At 39.8% G+C, this 16,851-nt stretch overlaps 1 protein-coding gene and 1 long non-coding RNA gene across 2 annotated transcripts; both read left to right on the top strand.

The window, feature by feature from the left end:
* The first annotated feature begins 9,978 nt into the window (after positions 1-9,978).
* LOC147800360 (protein SPATA45 homolog) lies at positions 9,979-16,586 on the top strand. The gene is made up of 2 exons (XM_087142788.1): positions 9,979-10,333; positions 13,195-16,586. The coding sequence occupies exons 1-2, from the start codon at positions 10,075-10,077 to the stop codon at positions 13,215-13,217; spliced, it is 282 nt and encodes a 93-aa protein (XP_086998914.1). The 5' UTR covers positions 9,979-10,074; the 3' UTR covers positions 13,218-16,586.
* On the top strand, positions 10,924-11,836 carry LOC147800361 (uncharacterized). Its single transcript, XR_015426308.1, has 2 exons — positions 10,924-11,082; positions 11,782-11,836. It is a non-coding gene; the product is annotated as an uncharacterized LOC147800361 (long non-coding RNA).
* Positions 16,587-16,851: the final 265 nt, after the last annotated feature.

The raw sequence follows: 16,851 nt of genomic DNA, 5'->3' as shown, positions 1-16,851 counted from the left end.
CTGTGTCCTTCTTGCTGTATGGTCTGAAGCACTTCGACAGCGTACTTTCTCACATTTGTTTTTGCCGTAAGCCTACACGATTCATGCAGGCAATAATCTGTGGTTCTTCGCGCGCTATGTCATTAGGTTTTTGTCTTTTAGGACTTGGGGGCGTTAATCATTCTACTTGTCTCGTTGGCAAGATACATTCAGACCATTCAAGACAAATTAATCATGCCCTGCTAACAAGTAGCCCCGAAATTGCAGCACTGAAACCCGGGACACAGCATCCGTAATCACACCTACAGCGCAGAATGTCGACCAGGGCCAAAACTTCTGTTGTAATGTTTCTTTTCATTCTGGAGGTTGTACATTGTGTATGGAAGGCAAGTTTTGGATAAGCCCCTTTTTAAGACCTTGTGACCGGCATATGTTTCATTCATAGCATAGTGAGTCTTGTAACTAGACATGCTGGTGCTGTGTGGTGTTCGGACTGTTATCTATAACACGTGATATCCAAGCTAGATCTTCAACATGGTTTCACCTCTACTCGAGTGTAATATTAGCAATTATATATTATGTGCAATTTTATGTATTGATCTGATTGAGCGTGTGTCCTTGTCAATGCTGCAATGTCGGCTAGGTACATGGACAAAAGTGGCAATTTTGGCAGGACGATCCCTGGGGCCTCGTCGACGGACGTATAGGAACCCTATCAAATAAAATAAAATCATGTAATTTAATGTAAGATTTAATTTAGGATTGCCAGCATTTTGGAAGGAATGCAGGAGTTCTTGTCCTGCTGTTTGCTGTTTTTGTTTTCAACCTTTGTCCACACTTTACAAATCCTTTTACTCGAGCAAAAATGTCTGCACATATTCGACCAAAACTAACCAGAAAATTGTCTCAATCTAGCAATCGTGGTGGAATGCTCCTTTGTTCAATAATATGTTTAGTATTTATAGGGAAATTCTTGCGAAAGTTGGCAGGAGTTCTTCTCCTCCTGCTTGCCATTTTTGTGCAATTCTACATTTTGTTCTCGCGTAAACAAGTGTGCCTACATTCGAGCATAAATTACTGAAAAAATTAGTCAATTATGGCACCGTGGTATTTAAAAGGGCACATGTTCCTCTATCCAGATATGTAAGTTTAATATCTTGATTTCATGCAGTAATGAAAAAAATCCTCCAAATGAGACAAGCGTTCCCCTCTTAATACTGTTTGCTATTTTTGTGGAATTCTACATTTGTCCAGCCCTGTTCCTGATCAAAGAAGACTCCACATATTTGATTATAAATGACCTGAAAATTTTCTAAATCTGTCCACCACGGTTGCATCTGAAAGAGCATATTTTTATCCAATGATGTAATGTTAATATCCATATTTCAGTAACTATCAGCGAGAAAAGGCTAGGGTTCTTGACCCACTGTTTTCTAATTTTGTACAATTCAACCTTTATCTACACTTCAGGTCCTATTGGCGCACAAAGAAGTCTCCAGCATAAATAACCTAACAATTATCCAGGTCTGTCAGTCGACGTCATCTGAAAGGGCACATGTTATTCTATAGAATGATGAACGTTTAATATCGTTATTTCATGTAGTGAGGGAAATATCTGCGAAAGAAGGAGAGACTTCTTGACCTACCGCTTGCTGTTTTTGTGCAATTCCACATTTCTCCGGTCCTATTACCGCGCAAAAAAGTCTGCATATATTCGAGTATAAATGACCTGAAAATTGCCTTACATAGTCAATCATGGTGGCATCTGAAATTGCACTTTCCAAAAGTGTGAAGGCGAGAGTTCTTGACTTAAATTTGTACAATTCAATCTTTATCTACACTAGTTGTTGGGTGTCTTCAAGGTGTCATGGCTCTGTAGTTGAGTTTTTGAGTAACTAGTAAGCATTTACCATAAGCTTATATAAGTTTCATTTATTTTGAAAGCTCTTTCTTTCCTCTTTCACCGATTACCAGCAAGTTGATGTCCATTTCACATAACAAATTGGTATTTAAAGTCAAATTAGCCCTGGTGTTCTTTAACGCGTCCCCTGATTCTTCCCAACAAGCTTGGCATGAGAAAAACATGGAGTCTACATGCACATCTAGGGATTTAGTGCCCTGAAATCATTAGCTTCTCTCAACCCCTAAAGAATCCACATACCCGCAGTGCAGTGTATTTTTCCAAGGGTCAAGCCATGGTTTTTGTAACAACATTTGACCCGTCATTTTGCCACCTGATGCCAATTATTGTAAAATCAAACATACCGCTTTCCCATCTGTTCCGTTGGACAGCTCAGTCAAAATGTAGACAAATTTTCCACCAACGTCCCGGATGTACTTTGATCGCCATGCGTGAGGCTGTGAAACTCAACTCATACATCACAATGAGGTGAAATAGAAGTGCGTCCCTGCATAAAAAAGAGACGAGAACCATAGAATAAAAACATTGACACCCTGATGAGTTTTTTTGTACATGCATGATGCCAAAAAAGATCAGGCATAGGACGCCTGAGTGAGATTCAGGTTGTGCGAAAAATATCCCGCCTCTTTTTAGTGGGTTTTGGTGTATAATCATGTGTATTACATGTAGTTAAGGTTAAAATGTTTAATAATATTTTTTGTAAAGGTAAATGTATGATATGATCTTTTTTGGTAAAATCATTGAATAATTACATGGAGGGAATTATGTTAAACGAATCAAATCGGTTAGATGACGATAAATAATGGACTCTCTATGCAAATGAGAAAAAGGACAATTGTTAAAGCCAAAGTAAATGGAAAATGCCAGTTTTATGTTGTGTGAAGTAGAATAGAGGTTCAAATTTAGTGCATATGACGTGTCCATTGTTGAAGTCATCTTATGTAGCGGTGTCATCATGATCCCTGATGATAATGCTGTACCCCTTGTGAGATAATATGTTGTTTAATCTGGTTGGTTGAAAATAGGCTTCACATGAATCCCTGGGGCTACGACACCTTGTTTGTTATATCACTTTTGGTGCCTAATTTATTTCCTTAATGTACTAATTGGCACGTATTTATTTCCTTAATAGTATTAATTTGATGAAGTGAGACGTACTTGTTATGGACAGAGTCTTTAGGAAAACGGTGTATCAGATTTAATCTTGACTTGAAGACCATGCATTCCACATTATGCTCGTTGCGCGTACTCAGCGTGCTCCGCGTCAAATGGGCATGAACTCGCGCACCTATGCACTGAGTGCGTAACATCCGGTTCGTAAGTGACTTCGTCATACACGCGCACGCACCGCTGTTGCAAGCTTCCATTGGGCGAACAATCAAGTTGCACATTAACTTCCGGTTCCATGGTTCCATGTAACTCTATATGCAGTGGGCGTGGTTTAAACTGAACTGACGACACAATTACGAACTGGAGAGAGATCACAGTAAAGCTAGAGGTGTCAGGCCTATTCTTGTTCGCTACGCCAAGTTTGCACAAGAACTCGTAAGCACGTGTGTGTTACGTGCATGTCATCCTGCGCTTATACATGGGGCCTTGAGGGGTACCGGAACAATGGGAAGTACCCGACAAGGCCAGTTTCTCCCTTGTGGGGTACCAATTTTGGTACCCCACAAGAATTTCACGAAACTTATATTTGGAAATAACTCAAAAAGGGGAAATTTTTGATGGGTAAAAATCTGTCGCAAATTGAAGTGCTTTATATCTGGGACTTACGGTCGAAATTTCAACCCAGGAGTTTTCTACACGAGAACAAAGGAAATACCCCACAAGTATAGCCGTGTAAGGGTGGGTGAACACGTGCGCCTAAGTGTCGGCCAGGTTCCAAGTTGTTGGTGCATAATGGTGCAATTTATTTTTCGTGCCCTGCGTCACCTCTTCTTATGGTGTACTGTTTAGTGTGGCGCGCGTAAGTGACATTTATTCAAGTTAAAGCGGTCTCTTTTGATTATTTCAAGGTATCCTGAAATGGATATGGATTTTAGTAAATCGTATTTGAGATAGCTTGAAATCCATTTTACGATATCTCAAACTCATTTCTAGATATCTTATAACCCATTTGAAGATATCTCTAATTTATTTGGAGATATCTTGAAATGGATGTACAGATATCTGAAAACTGTTTTTACAATATCTGACAAATGGATTTCAAGATATCCTGAGATCGAATTGTAGATATCTTGAAAGTAATTTAAACACATCTTGAAAACGATTTCAATGTATCTTGAAAACGATTTCAAGATGTCTTGAAAACGAAAATATCTTAAAAGGCATTTATTTAAAGATGTCTTGAAATAAATTTAGAGAGGACTTAAAATGATTTGAAAATATCTTGAATATGAGCTCAAGATATCTTGAAATTGATTTTAAGATATCTTGGAATCAATGAAAAGACATGTCAAAAGCCTTAGATATCTTGAAATAATCTAACCGCTTTAACTTGAATAAATGTCACTTATGCACGGCATAATTTATAAATTCATAAATTTGAATTTAGTAGCGTAGGCCTATATCATATTTTATTTAAAAAAAAGAAAAAAACGAGAGCAAAATTTACATATGGGAACTGCTCTTACATAATAAGTATAATCCTAGCATTTCTTACTCCTTAATTATCTGGCCGATCCTTCTTCCAATTTCTGACCAATTTCTTTTTAAGACTGTTGATGAAGTTCCCGTTTGTGGTAGATTTGTAACCTTATAGATATTTCTCTGTGGTCCATCCGGCAATCTCCAAGCAGTACTCCCACCCCTCCAGGCAATACCTCTCAACAATTGTACTACTGCAAGTTTGACCACGGATTTCGGTAGTTACCACCCAGCCTGCATTAAATTATTACTCTCAGAATATTCCATCTTCAGTCTTCCTTCGGTCCAGTCTTCCTCGGTTACCATCACACTTTCAGTGATATCAGTCTGTGTTTCTAAAATAAAGCACTAGTGCTGTAGATCCTACTATCATTGTGACAGTGCCTTTTCTTCAACTCTGTTTGGCCACTCGCATTTCCCATCAGATCCGCATATTACTTTAGCAAGCTTGTACAAGTCTATCGGCTCTTAGCGGAACAAAAGAAGGCGTGTTTTTAAATTAAATTGAAAGTCTTTTCATTTTCTTTTCAAACTTCTGTTCATTAATCGACGACCTCTGAAGATACTTATTTCCACTTAAGGTCACCCCTGAAATGCAGTCTTGAAGCCCCTCGCCATTTTGAAATATTGATGCCTACACATCCCGAAAAGTAGACCGTTTTCAGACACCAATTTCTTCCAAATATCACTGAGACGCTAGCTTGTATACTCTTTAAGTTACCCGTCTAAATTTGACTTTTCTACAAATCCTCAAGTTCCTGGGCCACAAAATGCTCTATTTCGTAGAGGATTTGCGTGCACACAAATTGTGATTTGGCTCGCGAGAGCAAGCAGTTTTTGGTTATTTACTCTCCTGCATCCTTTAGAAAACGCCAGTTTTGAAAATGTTCCCCAAAACGTGTAAAACAGAAGGGAAAAAGGTTCCAAAATCGCTTTGGGGTGAAAAATTAGGAAAGGTTGTCTCTCATCCAGGTTATGAGCCTATGAATTGAGTAGGGCTGATAGGCTAACGTGAGGCTAACGTCTGTGAATTTCCAACTTTTTCAACTACTGGAAATAATCGTGACTGCAAGCTAGGGTCAATTTCTGCTGCGCTGATAAGCGTCAGGGTTTTGCCGACTGTAGGTTCGAAATTCGCACACAGGGTTTGCCCTTGACCTGGGTTGGAGGCAGTACAGTACTCATGTTTTGAAACTTAAACTCTATGCTGGATCAATCAGGCCTTTGAGTTTTAAAATTTGGGCAAGCAGCCCATCGCTCTCCTATCTTGTAATAGCACATTACACCCACCAGTCCAAATATTTGAATCGACCAAAAGTTTTCAGACAAGCCAGTGGTTGTTAATTCCCAATCTATCAGCCTTGAATATGGAAATGAAATTTGCTCAAGTTACTACATGGCCCTGACTCGAAAAAAAGAAAGGAATTTCATCTATAATTGTACGTTTTTAGAATAAAATAAAAGATTAAAAACATTACACATGTATGAAGAGAGGTATTTAGAGCGGTTTTTCAACTTGGTTGATTGCCAGTACTATCAAAAACAAAGCTTTCCTTTATTTGTACATGATTAGTTTATTCCGCCCAACTGTGCCACCCCCGGATCTGTTACTTCTGAACCATAAACAATTACTAAATACGCTACTGCTTTTATATTGAGATCACTTATAATAGAAGAAATGTAACCCGAACACGGTTGGGATTCATTTTTATTCTCTATGTAGGAGACTAAGATTATAAATGAAGCCTGATATCAGCATTGGTATCAGCAAGGGGTATTCAAACCTAGAGAATTGCCTCGTGGTTCTGGGTCCCCAGGGACGTGAAAAAATGCGGCGATGGAAGAAAAAAAAAAGTTATGCGGTGTTGACCAAGCATTCAGGCGCACGGACTCCTGAAATTCGCTACAAATCGCAGTTACCGGCTTCCATATAGGACTCTTCTGGGTTCTCGGGGTTCCCGGCCCACCACACTTCCTCCCTGTCCATCCATTTAACCCAAAAGGGTTCGAGCGGCCATGCAAGGGAGGAAACGAGACAAGCCCCTAAGCCCTGGCCGCCGAGTCGGCCATACGTCTCGAACCTGTACTAAGGCGCTCACCTGGACTTCGCGGACAGTCCCAACAGAAGAGCTTACCTGGTAGGCTAAGGTACTGATGGTAATTGACAGGGTGAATTTAGCGTCTCTTATAGCTACTGTCTGACAGCAAGCGCTGGGAAAATAAAAAGATACCGCTGGGATTCGAACCCACCGACTTTCGATGTGAAAACCGCGCCCTTAACCATTTGGCCATTTCAAAGAAGTTATAATTTGCTGTTCATATCAACTTAAGGAGATAAAACCATTAACCTTACTGTATAGAGAATGTTTCTCCGTAAAGGCTGAGTGACCAAAACGCTACAGTAGTGCATCACATAGCCAAAAATAAACATAAAACAATGGTCGTCAACATGAAATGTTTTTTCCGGACAGCTTCTCCTTAGTATTTTATAAACGCGCGCATTAACACGGACAAGTGCTCGTACCGTGCACGTCTGGACACCCGTCTACACGCACGAACTATTATGTTAATGGCACGCGATATTTTTCTCCTTTTTTTGGGGGGGTGGCGTTTTCTTTATTTGCGCAAAAAGACAGCCGAAGGTTGAACCAGGACCCCAATAATTCTGCTAAATAATATGTTAAGTGGTGGATCTGATTTGTGGTGTAGTTCTCAAGACACATTTCCCTGTCCCGTGGATGCCCCTTAAAGTGAATTTCTTCTCTATAAATATGTAATTGAAAAGTGAGTTATTTTCCTGTCATGTTGTAATTCATTTTTAACATTAGGACCTTAAGTTGTCGTATTTTTAGTAGTGTGAAATGTCAGTGCGCTTCTTCCTATCAATACTATCTTGCGTTGAGGATTTCTCCCGGGGTAAAATCACAGTTGTGCAATGAATATGGAAAAACTCGTAGCATGAAAAACAAAAAGGCTATAAAACACCCTTTGAAAATCTTGAGGCAAAGTTGAAATTAAGGTTAACTGAGACAGAAAGGTGCTCGTTGAAGGTTTACGTTAAAGAAATTGATTGTAAGCTGTCCTTTGTTGCAAATTCAAATTGTCAAAATGTAACTTGATGCAAGATGCAAGGTTGTCACTGAATATTCAAATTGTATAAATCACATGATCGCGTCATCGTTTTATGCCATTTTGCACGTGTCAGTCTGAGTACAAGCCAGTGTTGGAGCAAAGGGTTTGATCCTCAAGGCCAAGACTTTGACCCACAAGCCTTACGTCCAAGGCTTTATTAACCTTGAAGGTCAAGGTCATGCAGTGTACTACGTCTGTAAATCATGTCACATCATATCATGACTTGAGTATCGTCGGATTGGCAGTTGTTCTCAATGCCGGCCAAAATAAATTTGTTATTTTATTACAGTGATATCAAATCGTCGATTGTCGCCATGCTATGTGACTGTTATGCAGCATATAATTGTGCCGTCGCATCGTGCCGTTGCATCGTATTATCCTGCCGTCGTGTCGCACTTTGGCGTCCGATCGAGCCTTGCGTCGTGCCGTCTTGTTTGCACATTGTGCTGTTGCGTTGTGCCGTCGCAACGCACGTTTGCGTCATGCCGGCGAGCTGTCGCGTCGTGCTATTGCAGTGTCGAGTCTTTGTCCTGTTGTCGCCTCACATTTGTGGAAAATAGACGCACCCTTACAGACGTCGCCCTGTTCCTACAGACTCATTAAAAATGTCTGTAGACCGACAATAGAGGCCGCAAGAGCGTAGTCTCTATGCTCGAGATCGGGCGTCCTGTTCTTGACGCAGATTTCTTGTTCTCGTGCTCGAACAGCGGGAACACGACTTCAGAACACTGTTCTTAGAACAGGATCACACACCACCTCCTCGTCAGGGTTTTACAGGAACACACGGAAGAACTCGTGAGATTTTTATTTTTGAACCAGCCGCAAAAAAAAAAAAGCGAAATGGCTTACAAAGCCAGAGACAATGGAAAGTTTACAAAATTAAAAACTATTTTCCATAACAAAGAAATGAATGTTCCTTTTTTGAACAGAAATTAACTCTGTCCAATTTTCTAAAGTTTACTTTGAAAGAACGTACATGGATGCCGCCATGTTGCATGCAACAACCTACGATGACTGGTTGTACGTAAGCGGCGTTCGAGCGTCCAACTAACGAGCACCAAATTGAGCTGTTCGTGAACATATACAAGAACATGCCGCCCGAACTCAGTATATGGTTGCACTCACAGGTTATTTATGGTTGCACTACAGAAAATACGCGCCCATAGAAAACAGCGCAAAATCGGACCGAAATGGCGCCGCCTGTTGACTCTCGTGGAGAGGTTGGCCTCCATTTTTCATCAGCAGTAACACTATGCGCTCAGCTCTGAATGTAGCCGCCCACCTCTATCCAAAATAGGCCCTCGATTTGGGGCTTTTTGTGAAAGAAATTTCCCGAACAGTAAACTATCAGTCCCAAATTCGCGATCTATAGAAATATTTCCAAGTACCCTCCTGATTATGGCATGCCTTATTGTAATATCCCCGAGGGATCACAAAATATTAATGAGCTCGCGTGCAGAAATACATGGAACATGGTGGAATAGATAAATACCCTAACTTCAAAACATCAGGAAAAATACTCACGAGAAACTAAGGCGTTTCAAATGCACTTCAAATTAAAGCCCAGTTCATGATTTTCAAATTTCCATTCATTAACCGATGACCTCTGAAGATATTTATTTGAATTTTTATCGCTGGAATATTCTTTAACTGTGCATAATTAAATTCCTTATACCGAGGAGTGAATTTGGCCACGCTTTTTGATTCAGTCACGAGCCGTCTGTTGCACAGACATATAAACGCAGAGACCACCGGGTCCTATTCAAACCTACAGGGGTTTTCAAGTTCGCGACCTGCGCGACGCCCGTCAAAAATCAAAACTACGAGGCAAACTCACTCCTCGATATAGGGAATTTACGCACAATTAAAGAATTCCAGCCATAAAATTCTACGAAGCCATTTTGATTGAAAAAAAAAAAAACCTCTTACTTAATCTGGTCCAGAGGGATTCAAAACAACAGTGCGGTTGGAACAGTTGAAAAGAAGAGATAGCTGTACCCGGCCGGGAAGAGCAAAAAAGGCGAACGTATTTGGGAGCACGTGTACAAAAGTACAGGCACTGAACGTGCTGCCATCTATCGTTTCGCCGTTGTTTGGCCATACTTTTTTAAAATCATGGGTATACGCCCAAGACTTAGCGGTCTATGCGTTTTTGTCTGCGGTCTGTGGTACCAATCATAGACTTAACCAACGGGTTGTCAATAACGCCCTCTTTTGATTGCACGGCGAGGATAATGATCAACCGTTGCTAACGAGCATGGGACCGGTTGCTATGTGTAGATAAAGAGCGTCCTCAATTGACAATATTGAAGCATTCACCTTGTACGAAGTGGTTATATGTGTACTGTGTAGGCCTAGATTTCTTTCCCGGACTTTTGAAAAAGTTCTACAACATGTCCAAGAATACGGCCCAGAGCGTTGACAGTCACCAGTCAAACATGTATGAGATCAACATGCAACGAGAATCGTGGTGCACGGTGGAGATGAATAGTCGGCAGGACTGGTGCAGAGCCGAGCGGAAACACAGCAAGAACGCTTTCAAAAGCACCGTGTTCAGCGAAGGACAGTCACAACCCGAAAGCGATTCCCGCTGTACCTTTGAAGTTAACGACAAGACGCACAAGGAGCGGAGGCATTTCGCGAACAAATCATGTACGTTCTTGTGGAACATTGTGAACTCGATTACCATACAAAATAAAAAGGAGCAAGCATTGCCCCTTTTCCTTCCCACAATGCCTTTCTACTATTGTGCAAAATCACCCATGCAGTATTTGCGATAAGACTCAGGCCTGGGCCTGTGTAGGCCGACAGGGTGTTGGTCACCTTGCCCCATTTGAATCTGAAAATTGCCTTTTGCCTTGTCTTTCTGGCCACTACATGTAGTACAAGCTTTCCGTGTCCACTTTGGCCCACTGAGTTGTCAGGTTGTGCTTGATTGTTTTTGAAAATGTTGATAGCAACGAGCAACCCCCAACAGAATTAGGCCCCTACGATGATTTCAGATGTAAAATCACTAAATGACAAATTTGGCATAACCAATGCCCCTTCTGTATAGATGGTGTGGATTAACACGTTAGAATTGCACTACACCAAATATGCCCCATAGAAAACATTGATAGCGCCACCTGTTGACTCTTGGGAAGAGGGTGCCCTCCATTTTTTCACTGGAAATTCAGTTATGGCCAGATGATCACTTTTGTTTCAATTTTATGGGGGTCAGCCACAATTTTTATTTTTGTTCTGCCTCGAGTTCTGCTCTCGGGCTGCTCATCCACAGTAATCTAGTCTAGCGCCCTCTACCATCGCTTTTCACTTTCCCGCTCCATGTCATTCACGTTACTTCACTCGTACATTTTACAACTTGCTACACCTGTTTATAAGCCCTTGTTCAAGCACGATCCGTAAGTTTACCATTTCTGTGTTTCCTTTATAATATATAGTTCCTCTGTAGTCTATTATAAGTCCAATTTAGGGTTTATTTCTGGTATATAAAGCCCTCTCAGTGTCACACTCACCTCCTCCACTCACGTGCGTAGTATTTTGTATACAATTACAATACATACATTCTTGCCAGTGCCTGTTATGTTTTATCGTAAGTTCTGTTTTGTGGAACTGTCTGTAATTATCTTGCCTTCTTTGACTTCACAAGTTGATCTTTTTAAATTGAAGCGTGTTATGGAGTATTGCCCTGTTCATGTAATTTGACATGTACATGCATTTTCACCAGTATGTTTAAGCAAAGATTTCCGGTACATTGTGTCCTGTGTTCTTCATTTTCACTACTGTGCATGTTGCATTTTTATCTGTCTGTACGCACAGGACTGTTTGCATTTTATGAGGTTTCATAGTTACATTCCTCACACATTGCATTTTTACCCATTAATTTGTACTTGAACTCTTTCTACATGTACATGTATTTACATCTATTTGTGTCCTTTTACATTGACCTACATGTACATGTGTATACATGTACTTTAGGTAGAGTAGACTTTTTGCAGTCCTTAGACTTTCTGCATTTTCTACATTTCATTGTGTATTGTTATGGAACTTAGTGACTTATTCCTTGTTACTCAAAATATTTTGTATCTGTTTATTTACAGTTTTACATCGTTTTCCATTAAACGGCTCCAGTATAGGGGCCCACTTTGGAAGAGATGTTTAGGCCTCTGCACATTTGTGTGAACCAATCACATTGAGGGCAGAAGAATTTTACTTGCCTTTCCTCAAAGATACCCCTAAAATAGTTGTAAAACTATACTGTACGGTACATGTATGTGCTTAGCTCTGAATATAGCTGCCTGCCTCTATCCAAAATAGGCCCGCAATCTGGGGCTTTTTGTGAAAGAAATACCCCAAACTGGAAACTGGAAATCAGTCCCAAATTCGGGATTTATAGAAATATTTCTATGACTCTTCCTGATTTTGACATGTCTTATTGTAAACACCCCGTGGGATCATGAAATATTAATGAGTTTGCGTGCAGAAATACAATGATTTGGTGGAATTCACCCTTAGCCATGTGACAGTGGATTTGACAATAAAATGGAACTAATGAAAGAAAGGATATAATTGATTTCAACTGTCATCAAACTTTCCCCCATTTCTTTCATGGATCGACCCCAGTCTTTTTTTCCATTTCAGTCCTTCCATTTGAAACATTTCACTATAGGAGCATTAAAGTTTTTGGAATCCGTTACCAACAAACTTGACTTGTAAATTAGACAGGAACACAAAATTGAATTTTAATTTAAAAAAACACAACAAAGACATCACCAGGCAGCGAGAGATCATCTTACCAGTGTGCACTGTCTGATACTTGAGATTGCTTGACATTACAAATGCAATATTCACATTACGTGATCGATAAAGGTTTCGATAACTAGTATATTTTGATGCAACTAAGTATGTGCATTACAACTCTTTTCAACACAACTTCGCTCCTAAAGGCAAAGACCATCGCTGACTTTGCCAAACCGAAAGAATTAGATAAATTTGTTGCCTGGCCATGTTACTCTGTATTGCATTACTTTGCATAGGCTTGTAGGCAGAGATCTTATGGACCATTATGTACATGTAAGCTTTTCTTTGGCAAATTTCCTAAATTGGAATCTTTTGGGCATTAACCGTCCAGGTTGCAGCATCTGCCTATAAGTTCAAACCAAAACTAAAAGTAATGAAGTTTACACTGGGGGTGAATTGGTGACCTCTAGGGTGAAATGGGGCAAAGTGGGTATAGTGCAAATTAATTGAGGATAAGTGGCATGTCTGGGGGGCACACATTTTTTCAGGGCACAACGAGAAAAGAAGTTACAGCTGCATAGTTATTATTCACAGATTCCAAATGGAGGGAGCACATGCATCCACTTGGCAACCCCCCCTCCCGTTAGGGCAAAGTGAAATGGGGTGAAACTGTAAAGTCAGGTACTTCACCCACAGCTCAAGCCCCGTTGTCTCTATGATTTAATTGATTTGGGTAATGCTTATCAAAATACATGTAATTGCTTATTCTACAGACTACAGCCATCTAGATATTTAACTGCCAAAGAAACAGTGGGCCATGTGCAACACTTAAGTGAATGGGCAAGCTTCAAGTCATCTTCACTGGACACTGGGCTGACGAACTGGTGACGAACTATGCTGGTGTGTGCTGACACAGAATTAAACTTTCTGCTGGCCTCAGGGTTAGTTTTTTGGTCAGTTTGTAGTCAAATCATCACAAGGCCTCATGAGACCATCAAAAGACTTCCTAAAATTCCAGTCAGGCTATTTAAGCGCACTGCAACAAGGGCATCATTTATTTTACTTGTAACTGTTCATGTGGACATCTTGACAACACTGATTTTAGTTAATTAAGGGGGTAATTCCTAATCTCTGTTTACTGCTGTATTATTATTGGAGGTCGGCTTTTATGACTTTAACTCTATCACATGTATGTAGCTCTGGCCATACATAAGCACATGTACAGGGCGTACATTACTAGAAACTGGTTTCACTATAATTTTTTGTAATGCTTTGAAACACTGCATAACCATGATATAATCAAAGTGTACATATATTTTGTATATAAATTGCTTTTCATTTGTGTTTATTTTCTTTAAAATGCATCTGAGAAGCCATGTAAGGGGTGAGATTTGTCCAGAATTTTCTTGAATCCCAGATTTCTTAGCAACAGTTTCCTGATTTCAGGACCTTTCAACCAATCTTTCTTAATATCTTGAAAATCCTGAGTTGATCACTAAGGCATCTTACAAACTTAATATATAAGCTGATGTGGAATACAAGATATGGGTGTTCTTAGGACGCTTTCAGGCAAACAAAAATGAATACTACAGACTCTATGAGACCCTCAAAACCTCTGGTTATTATTTTGTAAGGATTTTATTTCCTACAATACAATGTGTAAACAATGTACACATCAATAGCTGACCTTGCAAAATCTACATACATTGTACATTGTTTAAGCAATATTGTGACAAGAGCATAGTATTTGTTCAAATGCTGTATTAAACTAATGTCTATCAGGAAGCCAATCAGCAGGCCCATTCTACATACATGGAGCAAAAGCTTAGCCACCATGCGGCAATTTATTAATGTTTTAAAAACGCACAGACCGCCAAGCCTTGGGTGTATACTTATGATTTTAAAAAACATGGCCAAACAATGGCGAAACGATAGATAGTAGCAGGTTCAGTGCCTGTACTTTTTTTACACGTGCTCCCAAATATGTTCTCCTTTTTTGCTCTTCCCGGCCGGGTACAGCTATCTCTTCTTTTCAACTGTTCCAACCGCACTGTTGTTTTGAATCCCTCTGGGCCAGATTAAGTAAGAGGTTTTTTTACAATCAAGATGGCGTCGTAGAATTTTATGGTTGGAATTCTTTAACTGTGCGTAAATTCCCTATATCGAGGGTTGAGTTTGCCCCGTAGTTTTGATTTTTGACGGGCGCCGCGCAGATCACGAGAAACCCCTGTAGTTTTGAATAGGACCTGGTGGTCTATGCGTTTATATGTCTGTGCAACAGATGGCCCGTGACTATATCAAAAAGTGTGCCCAAAATAAACCCTCGGTATAAGGAATTTAATTATGCACAGTTAAAGAATATTCCAGTGATAAAATTCAAGGAAGCTATTCTCGATTGTGAAACTTCCTCTGTTTACTTATTAAATTTTGCCCATGCAGATTCGAAACAATTTTGTGGCTGCAATATTTGAAAAGAAGAGACCATAGCAGCATTAAAGATGGAACGTATTTTGAGAGCACATGTAAACAAACACATGCTATCTAACTGCACCACACGCAATTCACACGGAACGCATTTGTAGACTTTGCGTTATGTCTGTGATTGGTACGCACCACATTAATACGTCATAAGTAAAACTTATTGTGTACTATTTACGACACATTTCTGCCCCTCTCGCTGTAGGCAACGCAACTGTACGACGAAACGGTATAACGGCTTCCTTGCGTCGTGCCATCGCGTCGCATTGTCTCCGCGTCTTTATTGCCATTACGCGGTTTGTATACACGACGTCGCCTGTCACGTCGTACAGTGAGCCAGCTCAAGGTCAAACTGCGCCGAAATTGTTTGGCGTATTTATTTGTGCTAACATGAAGGTATTGGGGGTTTTATGACCAGCGAAAGACAATAGACATAATTCCAACACGCTGTGACGTCATTTAGATGCTGAATTTTTATTGGCTGAAATAAGAGTGCGTCTTTTATTGTGTTTTTGACGAGAATTTGAAAATGTCTTCTTTGATTAAGTTTTTAGGTATTTTAATTGTTATACAAATGTATGTCCATGGTTTATAATCTCATTTGAAGCAATGTTCATAATATTTTATAACCATTATAATTTTGATTTTGTATTAACACTCGATCGTTGTTTTCAAAATAAAAACAATCACAACTGAACAAATTAACACATTTTACTCAACACTATGACAAAATATTTATTTTGTCAAGGTATGAAACCAAAATAATAAAGAAAAATTGATTCTAAGTAAAAATAAGAATTAACCAATAATCATTCATTTTGCGGCGTAACTCATTTCTACCTATTTGTGCTTGTTATTTAGTAGTTCGAATCAACACATATATTCTAAGCGCGTCAAAACAAAATATAGTTTTAGGCAATATCTGTTAGAAAGCAGAATTATGCATGTTTACTTTATGTCCAGTCACATAGCATGGCGACAAGCGACGATTTGATTTCACTGTAATAAAATAACCAAAAGGCTGGCATTGGGAACAACTGCCAATCCGACGATACTCAAGTCATGATTGTTACTGAACGTCATCGTCAGTGCACTGGTATTAGACCTTACTTTTTAAAAGAATATTGCTACTATCCCTGAATGAACCAGGTTTTTCTTTTCGGACCATCTCACAGGCGGTGTTTGTGTATGTGGGTGGAGGGGAGGGGGATAAGCCCCAAGAACTCGACCGTCCCATGCTAGATCAATCTAAAACTAGGGGTGCATTCAAAAACATGGCGTTTGAGTGCATCTGAATTTTTTTTGGTGAAGTTTTTTAGAAGCTGTATTTCAACACAACGTGATGTTTGTTGTTATGGTTTGCAACCTCAAGAGCGTCGGAAAGCGTCCGTTGAACACGTCAATGGGAAAAGTTCACATTAAATTTTGGTGGACATGTCTCGGGGGAAAAGGTGGTTTGCGAAAATCGTGAGTCCAATTTTCATAAAATTGAAATCGATGGGTTTGACAGAAAATGTATTCGCAACAACATCAATGAAAATGTGGGGGAGGGGTCGGGTTCCAACCCGGCTGTGTAAAGGTTAAAGGGATCGGCGTTTACTTACTTGCTATACGGTAAACCTCGGCTAATAAGGAACCCAGGAAAACTTAACAATATGCTCATCGTGTCATGCATGCACATTACAATGCAGCTATACTTTTAATGGCATGAGTTCTGTACAATTATTATGAAAATTCTCACTTTTACCGCACCCTCCAGTTTCAAGTCACTAGGTATTTGTCAACCCACTTTTTGGTCCGTCCCATTAAAAAATTCGATGAAAATAATTAAAAATACATGTATTGTCAAAATACCAGTACGTGATCAGCGAGAGTTAAATTATAAGGGTGCTCTGAAGTGAAAATCATGGACAATTCGGCTCTGAAAGTGAAAATGGCACAAAGAACTCCGT

The sequence above is a fragment of the Acanthaster planci genome, linkage group LG01 (assembly GCF_054643075.1).
Source record: "Acanthaster planci isolate LZ-2023a linkage group LG01, COTS_SCS, whole genome shotgun sequence".
NCBI lineage: Eukaryota > Metazoa > Echinodermata > Asteroidea > Valvatida > Acanthasteridae > Acanthaster > Acanthaster planci.
This window is presented reverse-complemented; position numbering and strand designations above follow the sequence as displayed.